Here is a 14,297-nt window from a genome sequence, read left to right on the forward strand (position 1 = left end):
CCGGCTGGTCTAACAGTACACTGGCTAATTTTCCTTCCTTTGTTTGCGCCTCTACTTTTCGGTGAATGGTTTTTCGGGAATCATAAAGTATTTATATTCGGCAAGAGCTTCCGTACAACATATGTACGTAATTAAGATTGTACGGGAACCTCAGAGTGCGAATCCTGCTTGCACTTGGCCAACTTTGCTGATAAAAGTTGATATGGGCGCCAGGCGCAGCACCTGATGCAGCACACTGTTCAGTCAAAGTGTCTGTTTATCTTCTCGAGATAACGTCGGAGATTGTTGGAGGAATCAGAAAGGCATACAGGAGAGACAATTTGTCCGTAACAGTCTACACTCAAGCACCTAGCAACCGGTGCCCTCCGTAGGAATGCAGTGACATTAGACATCACTCGAAAGGAAACATTCAGAACACTTCAGAAGTGTCCGCTGTTTTCAAGTTGTTGGAGCTGTAGACCATTAAGACCTGTTAATAAATTGTTCTAACTGGCGGGGAGCATTACATAACACACTAAGTTCGCATTCCCGAACGCGCCGATGGGTGAATGGAGAGCGCTACGACTCGTGGCCCCAAAAGCGTTTCTGATGGTCTCTTCTTCTGCTTGCAGACTCGCGGCCGGCGGACGAGGCGGAGGTGGAGGACGTGAGCAGCGGCCTGCGCGGTCCCTACTTCGACACCTCGGCGTCTCGCAACGTGACTGCGCTGGTCGGGAAGACGGCCTACCTCAATTGCCGCGTGCGCAATCTGGGCAACCGGACGGTGAGTCGGCGTCTCTTATCTGACACATTCTTACTTGGCGTTAGTCAGTTGCGCTCCCTAGACCCCATGGAGCAGTATCTGCAACGTGAAAATAGACCAGTGATACTCGTCTTACTTGGATCCAATACAGTAAAAAGGCTTCACGAATAGTTATTGTACCGGGTGATCAAAAAGTCAGTATAAATTTGAAAACTGAATAAATCACGGAATAATGTAGATACAGAGGTACAAATTGACACACGTGCTTGGAGTGATATGGGGTTTTATTAGAACAAAAAAAATACAAAAGTTCAAAAAATGTCCGGCAGATGGCGCTTCATCGGATCAGAATAGCAATAATTAGCATAACAAAAAAAGACAAAGCAAAGATGATGGTCTTTAACGGAAATGCTCGATATGTCAACCACCATTCCTCAACAATAGCTGTAGTCGAGGAATAATGTTGTGAACACCACTGTAAAGCATGTCCGGAGTTACGGTGAGGCATTGGCGTCGGATGTTGCCTTTCAGCATCCCTAGAGATGTTTGTTGATCACGATACACTTGCGACTGCCGGTAACCCCAGAGGCAATAATCGGAAGGACTGAGGTCTCGGGACCTGGGAGGCCAAGTATGACGAAAGTGGCGGCTGAGCACACGATCATCACCAAACAATGCGCGCAAGAGATCTTTCACGCGTCTAGCAATATGGCGTGGAGCGCCATGCGGCATTAACATCGTACGTTCCAGCAGGTGTTTATCAGCCAGGCTGCGGATGATGCAATTCTGTAACATATCGGGATACCTCTCACCCGTCACGGTAGCAGTTACAAAACCAGAGTCACGCATTTCCTCGAAAAAAAAAAGGCACGATAACGGTAGATGTGGTAAATCCAACCCATACCGTGACTTTCTCGTCGTGCAATGGAGTTTCCACGACAGTTCTAGGATTTTTGGTAGCCCAAATTCTGCAGTTGTGCGCGTTGACAGACTCTCGGACCGTGAAATGAGCTTCGTCGGTCCACAACACGTTACTCAACCAGTTTTCATCTTACGCCTTTTTTTGAAACGCCTACACCGCAAATGCCCACCGCATCAGTAAATCGCCAGGTATCAAAGCGCCAACCAAACAGTAGTGTATGGAATGCCGGTGCGACGTGCGACTGCACGAGCGCTGACTTCCCCGTGCATAGACGAACCCACTACAGTCTCCATTTCTTCCTGAACTGTCTCAGCAGCATTACGCCTTGTGCTTGCTTGGCCACTACGAGGTCTATCGTCTAAACAACCAGTGGCTTCGAACTTCGTAATCATTCTCGCCACAGCTGTATTTGTCAACGGACCTTTACCCGTTCGAATCCCCTTCCTATGGTGATAGGATCGTAACTCTGAACTAGCACATTCCCCATTCTGATAATACAGCTTCACTAAAGGCGCATTTTCAGGTAACGTCAACATGCTGCGACTGCTGGTGCATCTGATTCTCTCTCTCATTACAGCTCCTTTTTTATACGCGATTGTCATATGCAGTCACTGACGTTTTGCTATCCAGCGCCATCTGTCGGACATTTTGTGAACTTCTTTTTTTTGCTTCTAATAAAATCCCATGTCGTTACAAGCGCATGCGTCAGTTTTTACCTGTCTATCTACATTATTCCGTGGTTTATTAAGTTTTCAAATATATACTGACTTTCTGATCACCCGGTATTACAACTGACGGACGGCTGTTTAGAAATGGGCGGCTTTCATGCATCGCAGAATCTCTCCATGCTAAGGTATGTCACCTGTTTGATCACAGACAATCTGTCTCGCATCGCCTCTTTCTGTTAGAGAAGGGAATCTTTGCTAAAACGAGACTGTATGAGGCATGTTCAGAGAGCCAATGTGCTACATTTTTATGTTTTTACAAGGAAGTGTATTTGAAAAAAAATGCAGGTTATTGTTGTAGAGGTGTTGACTATTTTCCCATATGATCGCCATCCCGTTCATTGCATGTGATGAGCACAAACTTCGTTATGCTTTCCTCGAAGAGTTCTCCCACAAGCTCCTTTTCCCACTTTAGATCCTCTGTTTGCATCGGCTCCTCAGATGAAAATTTAATTCCATACTGGCGTGCCTTCAGGCTGGTGAAAAGACGATAATATGAGGGCTCCAAGTCTCGAGAACATTGGGGGTGGGTCAAAACATGCCAACTAGATGAGTCCAAGGGCGCCTTGGCAGTGTGTGAGGACGGGCATTGTGATGCAACAAGCACTCTTCTCTCGTTAACGTTCTCCTCCTTTTGTTGTGAATGCTCCTTTTGAGTTTTTTTAATGGTCTCCATATATCTTAGTGCTTTGGTGGTCTCCCTGGGGCAGAACTACCGTCAAATTGATGCCTTTCCACTCCCAAAACACCGACTTCAAGATTTATTGCCAGATATTGTTGGTTTAGAAGATTTTGGCAAATAGGGAACTGGTTTGACGTCACTGTGACGATTGTCGTTTTGTCTCAGGCGTTTAATGAGCCACACACATTTCATATCCAAACACAACAGAGCTCAGAAAATCCTCAAATTCCAGTTCAAGTCGCTCAAGGTTCAAATGGCTCTGAGCACTATGGGCTTAACATCTGAGGTCATCAGTCCCCTAGAACTTAGAACTACTTAAACCTATCTAACCTAAGGACATCACACACATCGAATCTGCGAGCGAAGCACCTAGAACCTCTCGGCCACTGCGACCGGCCATCGCTCAAGGAACTCGCGGACACTACTGACCCGATTTTTGCCGTCCTGTTCTATCAGTTGTTTTGGGACACATCTTGCGCATAGTTTCTGGTATCCCAGCGTTACTCTGAGTGTCTCGTATAAGACAGTTGTAGAGAGCTGTGGAAGCATCGCCCAAAATTTCATCCACTCTCAATCGCCAGTCATCACGAACAGTTTCCTCGATTTTCTGCACCAACTCATCAGGCGAAATGGGAAAGCCTTTCATCCTTTGTTCGTCATGAACATTGGTTCTGCCTCCTTTAAACTCTGTATACCAGTTGAGACAACCGCTTTGTTCATAATACCTTCGCCGTAAATTGTTTTGATCTTCAAAAAAATGTCAGCAGGTGTTATTCCCTCCACGAGCAGAAAACACCTCGCACTTACCGAGATTTCTTACCGACATCTTTCGCGCAACTGGACACTGCAACGTGAACTGCTTACGTACTACCGTGTTCTTGCGATGCTCGCTCTGATCAGGTGAATCCCATACCCCCCCCCCCACCCCCCCCCCCTCCACCCTCTCTCTACCATTCATTGTTGCCAACCCTTAAAAAACAAAAGGGATTGCCTGTTATGGTCAAAGCACACTTACTTTCTGAACATACCTCGTACAAGCCTGAGTTGTCGCTAGAGCTTTGACACGCTCTGACCAATCAGAACGCAAGGCGGCAGAATTCGTTTCTGTTCCACCACGCTGTGCCGGAGAAAGGCGCTTCTTCCCTACTCCTCGTCCACCAGGTCAGCAAGTTGTATCGGACAGTTTCGTAGACATTAGTTTGGTGCGTTTACGAATCCATCCAACCATCAAATACCGTCATTGTGCTCAGATCGCCGCCAGTTTTTTTTTTGTTTTTTTTTGTTTTAGGGCGCAAAACTGCTATGGTCATTAGCGCCCGGTAAAAAACGAAAATGGAAACCAGCTGCAATGAGAACGGAACTCCAAAAATTGGAGAAACTAAAAGCAGAGGGAAAGCTTAAAAAACCACTACAGAAAAGACTTCAAATGACTGACGTCATCTCACTGGCGCTAATAAACTCGAGAACGCGATCGGCTGAGGGCGTGTCATCTGCTAAAATGGACAATATTTCAGCTGACAGCTGTAGACGGGCGCTTAATGGAGTAAAATAGGGGCACTTAAAGTAAAAGGTGTCTCACCGTCCACAGCTGAGAGCAGTGGGGACAGAGCGGGGGAGGATCGCCGCTTAAAAGATGTCGATGGCTAAAAAGACAGTGCCCTATCCGGAGTCTAGTTAAAATTACCTCCTCCCTACGACGCGTTCGGGAGGAAGAGGTCCAAGCACAGGGAAGAGCTTTCACGTCCCGCAATTTATTATGGGGAAGTGTCGACCAATGTGCATGCCATAAAAGAACAACACGACGACGTAAAACACTGCGTAGATCGGCGAAGGGGATCGTGCGAATAGCTGGCCGAAGAGGAGAGACTGCAGCCTTGGCCGCTATATCGGCCACCTCATTTCCACAGATACCAACGTGTCCTGGGATCCTGAGGAACGCCATCGAGATGCCCCCCAAGTGGAACAAGCGTAGGCAGTCCTGAAGATGGTGGACCAGAGGGTGGACAGGGTAGAGAGCTTGGAGACTGAGGAGAGAGCTGAGAGATTCTGAACACATAACATACTGTATCCGCTGATGGCGACGGAAGTATTGGACAGCCTGGAGAACAGCGTAAAGCTCCGCAGTATAAACCGAACACTGGTCGGGAAGTCGGGTGTCGCCAACAATATAGGCACTCCCTACACCAAACGATGTTTTTGAGCCATCAGTGTAAATAATTGTGGCATCCTTCATTTGTGCGCATAGAGCAGAAAATGCCCGACGATAAACAAGTGAAGGCTGGCTCTGAGCACTATGGGACTTAACAGATGTGGTCATCAGTCCCCTATAACTTAGAACTACTTAAACCTAACTAACCTAAGGACATCACACACATCCATGCCCGAGGCAGGATTCGAACCTGCGACCGTAGCAGTCGCACGGTTCCGGACTGCGCGCCTAGAACAGCGAGACCACCGCGGCCGGCACAAGTGAAGGGGTACCATCCTTGGGAAACTGACAAAGACCACGGAGCAGGCAGGTCCGGGGACGGAGCCAAGGCGGTGCTGTACCCCAAGTTGTCAATAAAGTTTTAGGAAAGCGGAAGGAAAGAGAATGGAGCAGTTGACGGAAGCGGACTCCTTATGGTATTAGGAAGGAAGGGCGGCCTGTATACCCTAAACCCAAGGAGGCGTCGAAATAAATGTCATGGGCCGGATTAGCATGCATGGAAGACAGATGGCTAGCATAACGACTTAGAAGGACAGCTCGCCGATTGGACAGAGGAGGTTCAGCAGTCTCAGCATAAAGGCTTCCCACAGAGCTGCTGTAAAAAGCTCCAGACACTAAACGTAATCCACGATGGTGGATTGAGTCGAGACGCCGAAGAATAGACTGCCGAGCAGAAGAGTAAACTATGCTTTCATAGTCCAATTTCGAGCGCACTAAGGCGCGATAGAGGTGGAGAAGGACCACTCGGTCCGCTCCCCAGGAGGTACCATTCAGGACACGGAGGCTGTTGAGGGATCGCAGACAGCGAGCCGAAAGATAGTAAACGTGGGAGGACCAGCACAGTTTTCTGTCAAACATAAGACCCAAGAATTTAGCGACGTCCGAAAACGGAAGGTTGACAGGTCCTAGATGTAAGGAAGGTGGAAGAAACTCCGTACGACGCCAAAAATTTACACAAACGGTCTTACTGGGAGAGAAGCGGAAGCCTGTTTCGATGCTCCAAGAGTGGAGGCGATCGAGACAGCCTTGAAGACGTCGTTCAAGAAGGCTGGTCCGTTGAGAGCTGTAGTAGATCGCAAAATCGTCGACAAAGAGGGAGCCCGAGACATCAGGAAGGAGACAATCCATAATTGGATTTATGGCAATGGCAAGCAATACAACACTTATCACGGAGCCCTGGGGTACCCCGTTTTCTTGGGAGAAAGTAGTGTTCACCCGCACTTTAAATGTGCGCTCTGCCATAAATTCGAGAAGAAAACGGGGCAACGGACCGCGAAAGCCCCAAGAGAACAGTGTGCGGAGGATACCTGTCCTCCAACAGGTATCGTATGCTCTCTCCAGATCAAAAAATATTGCCACTGTTCGGCGTTTCCGGAGAAAATTGTTCATGATATCAGTGGAGAGAGCAACAAGATGGTCAACTGCAGAACGATGCTTTCGGAAGCCGCATTGGGCAGGTGTTAACAGACTGCGGTACTCCAGCTACCAAACTAAACGGCAATTCTCCATACGCTCCAAAACCTTACATACACTACTCGTGAGAGAAATGGGGCGATAGCTAGAGGGGAGATGTTTGTCCTTTCCAGGTTTCAGAACAGGAATGACGATAGCTTCCCGCCATCGGCTGGGAAAAGTACTGTCGGTCCAAATTCGATTATAAAGGGAAACGAGATAACGCAGACTAGGGTTTGATAAATGCTGCAACATTTGGATGTGGATACCATCCGGTGCTGGGGCGGAGGAGCGAGAAGAAGAGAGTGCATGTTGGAGTTCCCGCATGGAGAAAACAGTATTGTAGCTTTCGCGATTTTGAGAGGAGAAAGCAAGAGGTCGCACTTCCGCTGCATGTTTCTTCGGGAGAAACGCTGGCGGGTAATTTGAACTCGAAATCTCAGCACAGTGTTGACCCAATGAGTTAGAAATTGCGACGGGGTCCACTAATGTATCATACGCGACAGTGAGCCCAGAGACCGGGGAGAAACTAGGCGCACCTAACAACCGTCGAATCCGACTCCAAACTTCCGAGGAGGGAGTGAAGGTGTTAAATGAGCTAGTAAAGAAGTCCCAGCTTGCCTTCTTGCTATCACGGATGACGCGACGACACCGCGCACGGAACTGCTTATAGCGGATACAGTTGGCCAATGTAGGATGGTGTCTGAAAACGCGAAGAGCACGTCGCCGCTTACGTATTGCGTCACGGCATGCCTCGTTCCACCAAGGAACTGGGGGGCCCCGGGGCAATTCGGAGGTGCGAGGTATTGAACGTTCCGCAGCTGTAAGAATAACGTCTGTAGTATGAGTGACCTCATGGTCGATGCTAGGAAAGTGACGGTCATCGAATGTCGCTAGAGACAAAAAAAGTGTCCAATCAGCTTGGGAAAACATCCAGCGACTCGGGCGCATATATGGCAGTTGTGGCTGCAATCGAAGAACACATGGAAAGTGGTCACTCGAGTGTGTATCAACAAGGGCGAACCATTCGAAGCGCCTAGCTAGCGGAACAGTCCCGACCGAAAAGTCCAAATGAGAGAAATTTGTCGTGGAGGCAGATAAAAATGTAGGGTCCCCAGTGTTGAGGCAAACAAGATCCACTTGGTGGAAAACGTCTAGCAATAGTGAGCCACATGGTCAAGGATTTGGAGATCCCCAAAGCGGGTGGTGGGCATTGAAGTTCCCAACCAGCAAATAGGGGGGTGGAAGCTGACCAAGAAGATGAAGGAGATCATCTCGTGCCATTGATGTGGACGATGGAATGTATACAGTACAAAGAGAGAAGGTGTATCCAGAAAGGGAGAGACGTACAGCGACTGCTTGGTAGGAATTGTTTAAGGCGGTTGGGTGATAATGGAGAGTATTATGGAGAAGAATCATGAGTCCTCCATGTGCTGGAGTGCCTTCAACAGAGGGGAGATCAAATTGGACTGACTGAAAATGGGGGAGAACAAAGCATTCGTGGGGACGCAGCTTTGTTTCCTGAAGACAGAAGATGACCGGCGAGTAGGATCGTAAGAGGATCGTCAATTCATCCCGATTGGCTCGAATGCCGCGGAAATTCCAATGGATAATGGACATAGAGTGGACAGAAAATGGAAGAATGTGACCAAGGTTGCCGTCAACTCAACGACTGCTCAGAGCTTGCGACCGACAGCGTGGAACGGCACTCAGCCGAAGGCAGAAGATCGTGATCCATAGGTTGTTCAGGAGCAGCTCCTGCCACCAGCGATCTGCCGGTTGACCGGCAGCCAGCAGTGCGCCTCGGCGACACAGAAGACGGCCGAGGGTGGTTACCAGCCTTCTTGGAAACATGATGTTTAGGTGAGGGAGGAACCGTTGGTTGTGAAGTTGGGTACGTAAAAAATCTTCCGGGTATGCTCTTGTTTGAAAGTCTGGGTGTCTGACTTTTGGGATCGAGATTTAGCAGAAACGATGAAGTGAGCAGGCGAAAGTGGGTAGGTTGAACGGGCGATCTTTGCGCTGGCCGATCCGACGACCGTGTCACTAAAGGTGAGATCACAAGTCTGCGTGGCCGCCGCCTTTGTTGGCCGAGGAGAGGCAAGGACAGTGCTGTATTATCCTGTCTGAGGCACAGTGGGCTTTCGACTGGAGAATAATTTTCGAGCAGCAAAGGTCGACACCTTTTCCTTCACTCTGATGTCCTGAATGAGGTTTTCGTCTTTAAAAATAGGGCAATCTTGAGAGGAAGCAGCGTGGTCACCCATACAGTTCATGGAACGAGGGGATGGAGGTGGACAAGCACCCTCATGGACATCCTTGCCACACGTAATACATTTGGCCGGGATGGAACAGGACTGGCTGGAATGCTTGAACCGCTGGCACCAATAGCAACGCGTAGGGTTTGGGACGTAGGGGCGAACGGAAATTATCACACAGCCCGCTTTTATTTTCGATGGGAGTTGAACTCTGTCAAATGTCAAGAAGACAGTACGGGTTGGAACGATGTTGGTGTCAACCCTTTTCATGACACTACGAACAGCCGTTACGCCCTGGTCAGACAGGTAGTGTTGAATTTCCTCGTCAGACAATCCATCGAGGAAGCGTGTATAAACGGCTCCACGTGAGGAATTTAAAGTGTGGTGCGCTTCCACCCGGACAGGGGAGGTGTCTAGCAGTGAAGTATGCAGCAATTTTTGTGCCGGGATGGCACTGACTGTTTCTAACAACAAGGCGCCATTCCGTAATCTGGAACAAGACTTTCCAGGACCTGCAATTGCGTCGACACCTTTCTGAATAATGAAAGGGTTGACTGTGGAGATGTCGTGACCTTCGTCAGACCGAGAAACAATTGGGAACTGTGGCAACGATGGAAGAATTGTCTGTGGCTGAGACTCAGTGAACTTACGCTTGTGAGCAGACATAGTGGAAGGTGAGGAAACCATTGCGGAAGAATCCCCCATGATTACCGGCGTCTCCGATGGCGAGCTCCTCCCTTGTGGGGGCCCTCTCTGAGGGCACTCCCGCCTTAGATGATTGTTCAAACCTCAGGTCACACCTCCCGAGAAACGGACGGAGGGACCAATCGGCACTTTCGGAAGGTATCAGCTCGGGTAATCACCCCTCCCTGGGCCTGGCCACTACGAGGGGGTACGTACGTGTCCTACCTGTCTACCCGGGGCGGGGAATTACGCGTTACCCCGTCACCAGCTACGCATGAAAATGCGTGGGTCAGCCTTCAGACATGCAAAGGGAGGAAGAAAGAGAAAAGGAAAAGCAAAGAAAGGGAAAGGAAAGAAGAGAGGACTCAAACGCCGCAGTGGAGAAAAGGGTAAAGAGAAGAGGTAAGGAAAAGAGAAGGACAAAGGAAAGATGAAGACATGGAAGCAGAGTAAGCGAAGAATGTGTTACATTTTCGAGCGTCCGTCTCCGGATGTAGGCGCAAAACATACTCCCAGAGGGGGAGAAAGGGAAGGAAAGAGCCAGTGGCGAGGGCGGGGGAAGGGCCAAGATGGGGGATAGGGAAGGATGCGGAAAAGGAAGGTATGCAGCCCAGAAAGGAAGGAGGGTCACATTAGCTTAGGGTCCTGTGCTCGCTACGCACGTATCCACAAAAGAGTTGTGGACCCCCTGGGGGTGCCGCCAGGTGTGTGCATTGCAGTAGTTTGCTTATGACTGGCAACTACAGCAGAAGTCCGGTAAAGCTGAATCGTTTTCGCTTTTTTTTCCGAGCAGATTTCACAAGCGCTGTGACAGATATTTGTTCACAGTTTTAACTGGTTGAGAGCATGTGCTGATCTGTATCCGTCTCACCACTAGCACCTGTAAACTCAAGTGTCTTAAAAGTAGCTTGCTGCATTCTCGAAAAAGTCTTCAGAGGATATGTAATACTATTTCTTCTGTGAATGTCAGTTGTTCTTCGGACGAAATCTGAGATATTCTTACTCGATGTTTATTTACCGACACACTAACGAAGTTGTATAACTATTATTTTTGTAAATTAATACCGCTTATCTTTTGCATTCAGATTTCGTGAGTTACCTCAGTCATAACTTTTCCTGCTATTACCGATTCCAGCCACGTGTATTTGCACTCCGTACTGGAATTCTCATGTAGTTTCACGGAGTGGTGTGCTTTCACGTTTGTATAGGACTTCATTAAGGGCTATATTGAACATGCTTTGCCTATTAGAATTACCTGTTTTATAAATTAGGCAAGCCGACGCAGATGTAGTTACTCTGAGGTTCCCGGTGCTGTGACTACGTAATTGCGAATAATTGCATTCGCCACACAGTCTGAGTGATTGTAGGTTATTAGGCAAAGTAGGTAACAGATAAGAAAGCCATTTGTACTCGAGCAAATTGGACCCATAAGGTGCGATTTATCACACTCGTTGGTTGAATGTGCTTCACAGTTTCAAGTAAGTGTTCAGAGTTTTTTGTTACTTTTCGTTGCGTTCTGCGCGAGATTGGCATCTCCTACCATTAGTGGAAAGGTCATAGCGAGTTATCATTGGGTGTCATTCACTTTCTGGGGGCACATTTCACGGCGTAAAGGGTGTTCATCGCATTGTATAGTCGAGAAAAGGGTCGGCTTGCAAAGTATTAAATTAACTCTTATTTAATTGACATTACTTATATTAGTAATAGTATTCAGTGAGTAGTACACTTTGAAGTACACGTTAGACTACATGACATTACCCACAAAACATTTTACATGCTCTGGCAAAGCGCTAACTTTATGTGTACACGCCCAAATGACTTCTTTCTCTACCAGTGTTAAGCCATTTAATTCTTTGTAAAATATGTTTATAGTACCGTGACTATACTCACACTTTGCTGCTTATTTTTCAGAAAAGTAAAAGAATTCGCAAATTTTCCATCATATATTCACAGTACTATTTTAAGATGATTCCCTGATATATTCGAATAAAGAATTACAAAGGCCAACAAAACCATCACTAAAACGGTGTTGTGATTTCATTGGTTCATAATATGAGTCTCATTCAGATTTAACTAATGTATTTAAGAAGACCAAAAAATATTCAGAACTGAGTATTTACCTTAACCCACCGTCCAACGTCTAAACGGTTGCCTCAGGCTAAGGTATATCACTTTCCAGAATGTAATGTATTAATTTTCAGTTCGCTACTTCTAAACTTACCATTGGTTTACGCTTCGTGGAGGCTATTCTTGCTGGCAATGAATTACATTGTCAGCAGTAAAATCCTTTCCATCTGATTTTGTTAGGTAATAATTCGATCTATTGGTTTTTCTGGGAAGTGATTGCATATCTCAGTGTTTTGTTATAATGCGTCGTCGCTTTAAATTAGAAAGAAAACCAAAATACATAGTAAGCTTCACTATTGTGTTTCAAATTATGATTACATGATAACGTGTATCCTGAAATATGCTTCTCATACAACACATAGACCCATGGAATGAAATAATAATGCTATGTCACTTCACCTTTAAATGAAGAGACTTGACTTATTCTGCGCAGCGCGTTAACAACGGGCATAAGTAAATAGTTCACTGAATTGCGTGAAAATCCTAAGCTGTAAGAAACATACGAAATCACATGAATTGAATGTAAGTGAGCTAGTAGCCAAGTTACGTGCATTGGGTACGCTTGGCTCTTACCGTTACCACAAAGTTCATAATCTGGAATCCGAAAATTCAGTGACGCATACCAAACACAGTTCATACAACTTGATGGAGTGCCAATTCCCTTCCACGACAGCAGTAACTGGCACCTTCATTACTCTGGAAACATGAAGAGAAATACACTGAAGCCTCAACAAAACTTACACAGGCATGCATATTCAGATACGGAGATATGTAAACAGGAAGAATACGGCGCTGGGATCGGCAACGCCTATATGAGAGCAGAAGTGTCTGACGCAGTTGTTAGATCGGATACTGTTGCTAGAACGGCAGGTTATCAAGATTTAAGTGAGTTTAAACGTGGTGTTATATTCGGCACACGAGTGATGGGACACAGCATCTTCGAGGTAGCGATGAAGTGCGGATTTTCCCGTACGACCATTTCACAACTGTACCGTGAATATCAGGAATCCGGTAAGACATCAAATGTCCGATATCGTTGCTGCTGGGAAAAGGTCTTACAAGAAGAGAACCAACGACGACTGAAGAGAATAGTTCAACGTGACAGAACTGCAACCTTTCCGCTATTTGCAGTATATTTCAGAGTTGGGCCATCAAAAAGTGTCAGATTGCGGACCATTCAACGAAACATCGTCGATATGGATTTTCTGAACCGAAAGCCTACTCGTATACCCTTGATGACTGCACGACACAAAGCTTTAGGTTTCGCATGGCCCGTCAGCACCGACACTGTACTGTTGATGACTGGAAACATGTGGCCTGGTCAGATGAGTCTCGTTTCAAGTTGTATCGAGCGAATGGACGTGTACTGGTGTAGAGACAACCTCATGAATCCATGGACCCTGCATGTCAGGAGAGCCTGTTCAATCTGGTGGAGGCTCTGTAGTGGTGTGGGCCGTGTGCATTTGGAGTGACGTGGGAGCCCTGATCCTCCAGATACGACTCTGACAGGTGAACATACGTTAGCATCCTGTCCGATCGTCTGCATCCACTTATGTCCATTGTGCATTCCGAAGGACTTGGGACATCCCATCTGGACAATGCGACATTCCACACTTCCAGAATTGGTACACAGTTGCTCCAGGAATACTCTTCTGAGTTTAAAAACTTCCGATGCGTACCAAACTCCTCAGATGCGAACATTATTGAGCATATCTGGGATGCCTTGCTGTTCAGAAGATATCTCCATCCCCTCGTGCTCTTACGGATTTATGGACACCCCTACAGGATTAATGGTGTCAGCTGCCGCCAGCACTACTTCAGACATCAATCGATCCATGGGAACGTCGTATTGTGGCACTTCTGCGTGCTCGCGGGGGCCCTGCACGATATTAGTCAGGTGTATCAGTTTCTTTGGTTCTTCAGGGTATGTGAGAAGTGTTTCACTCAGTGTGCTCTTGAGGTATTAACGTTGCTTGTAACCCCTTTGAGGTCAGATGGAACATCAGGCGAGAGTGTTCACTGACGATCCCCTCCTCAAATCGCTCAAAAGGACACAGCCTATCCGCTGCAGATCTTCCTGTATTTCGCTACAATTTTCTAATGCAGCAACTTCTCTGTATACTACAGCATCATCCGCGAAAAGCCGCATGGAACTTCCGACACTATCTACTAAGTCATTTATATATATTGTGAAAAGCAATGGTCCCATAACACTCCCCTGTGGCACGCCAGAGGTTACTTTAACGTCTGTAGACGTCTCTCCATTGATAACAACATGCTGTGTTCTGTTTGCTAAAACACAGCATGTTGTTATCAATGGAGAGACGTCTACAGACGTTAAAGTAACCTCTGGCGTGCCACAGGGGAGTGTTATGGGACCATTGCTTTTCACAATATATATAAATGACTTAGTAGATAGTGTCGGAAGTTCCATGCGGCTTTTCGCGGATGATGCTGTAGTATACAGAGAAGTTGCTGCATTAGAAAATTGTAGCG

The 14,297-nt window shown here is 47.1% G+C and overlaps 1 protein-coding gene across 1 annotated transcript in view; it reads left to right on the forward strand.

Annotated features, from left to right (window-relative positions):
- The window catches only part of LOC126480957 (zwei Ig domain protein zig-8-like), a 416,626-nt gene that overhangs the window by 226,587 nt on the left and 175,742 nt on the right, over positions 1-14,297 (forward strand). Inside the window, exon 2 of the mRNA XM_050104387.1 lies at positions 612-763. Coding sequence (XP_049960344.1) covers positions 612-763 — 152 coding nt within the window. The remainder of the gene's footprint in view (positions 1-611; positions 764-14,297) is intronic.

This window comes from Schistocerca serialis, chromosome 5, assembly GCF_023864345.2.
Source record: "Schistocerca serialis cubense isolate TAMUIC-IGC-003099 chromosome 5, iqSchSeri2.2, whole genome shotgun sequence".
Taxonomy (NCBI): Eukaryota; Metazoa; Arthropoda; class Insecta; order Orthoptera; family Acrididae; genus Schistocerca; species Schistocerca serialis.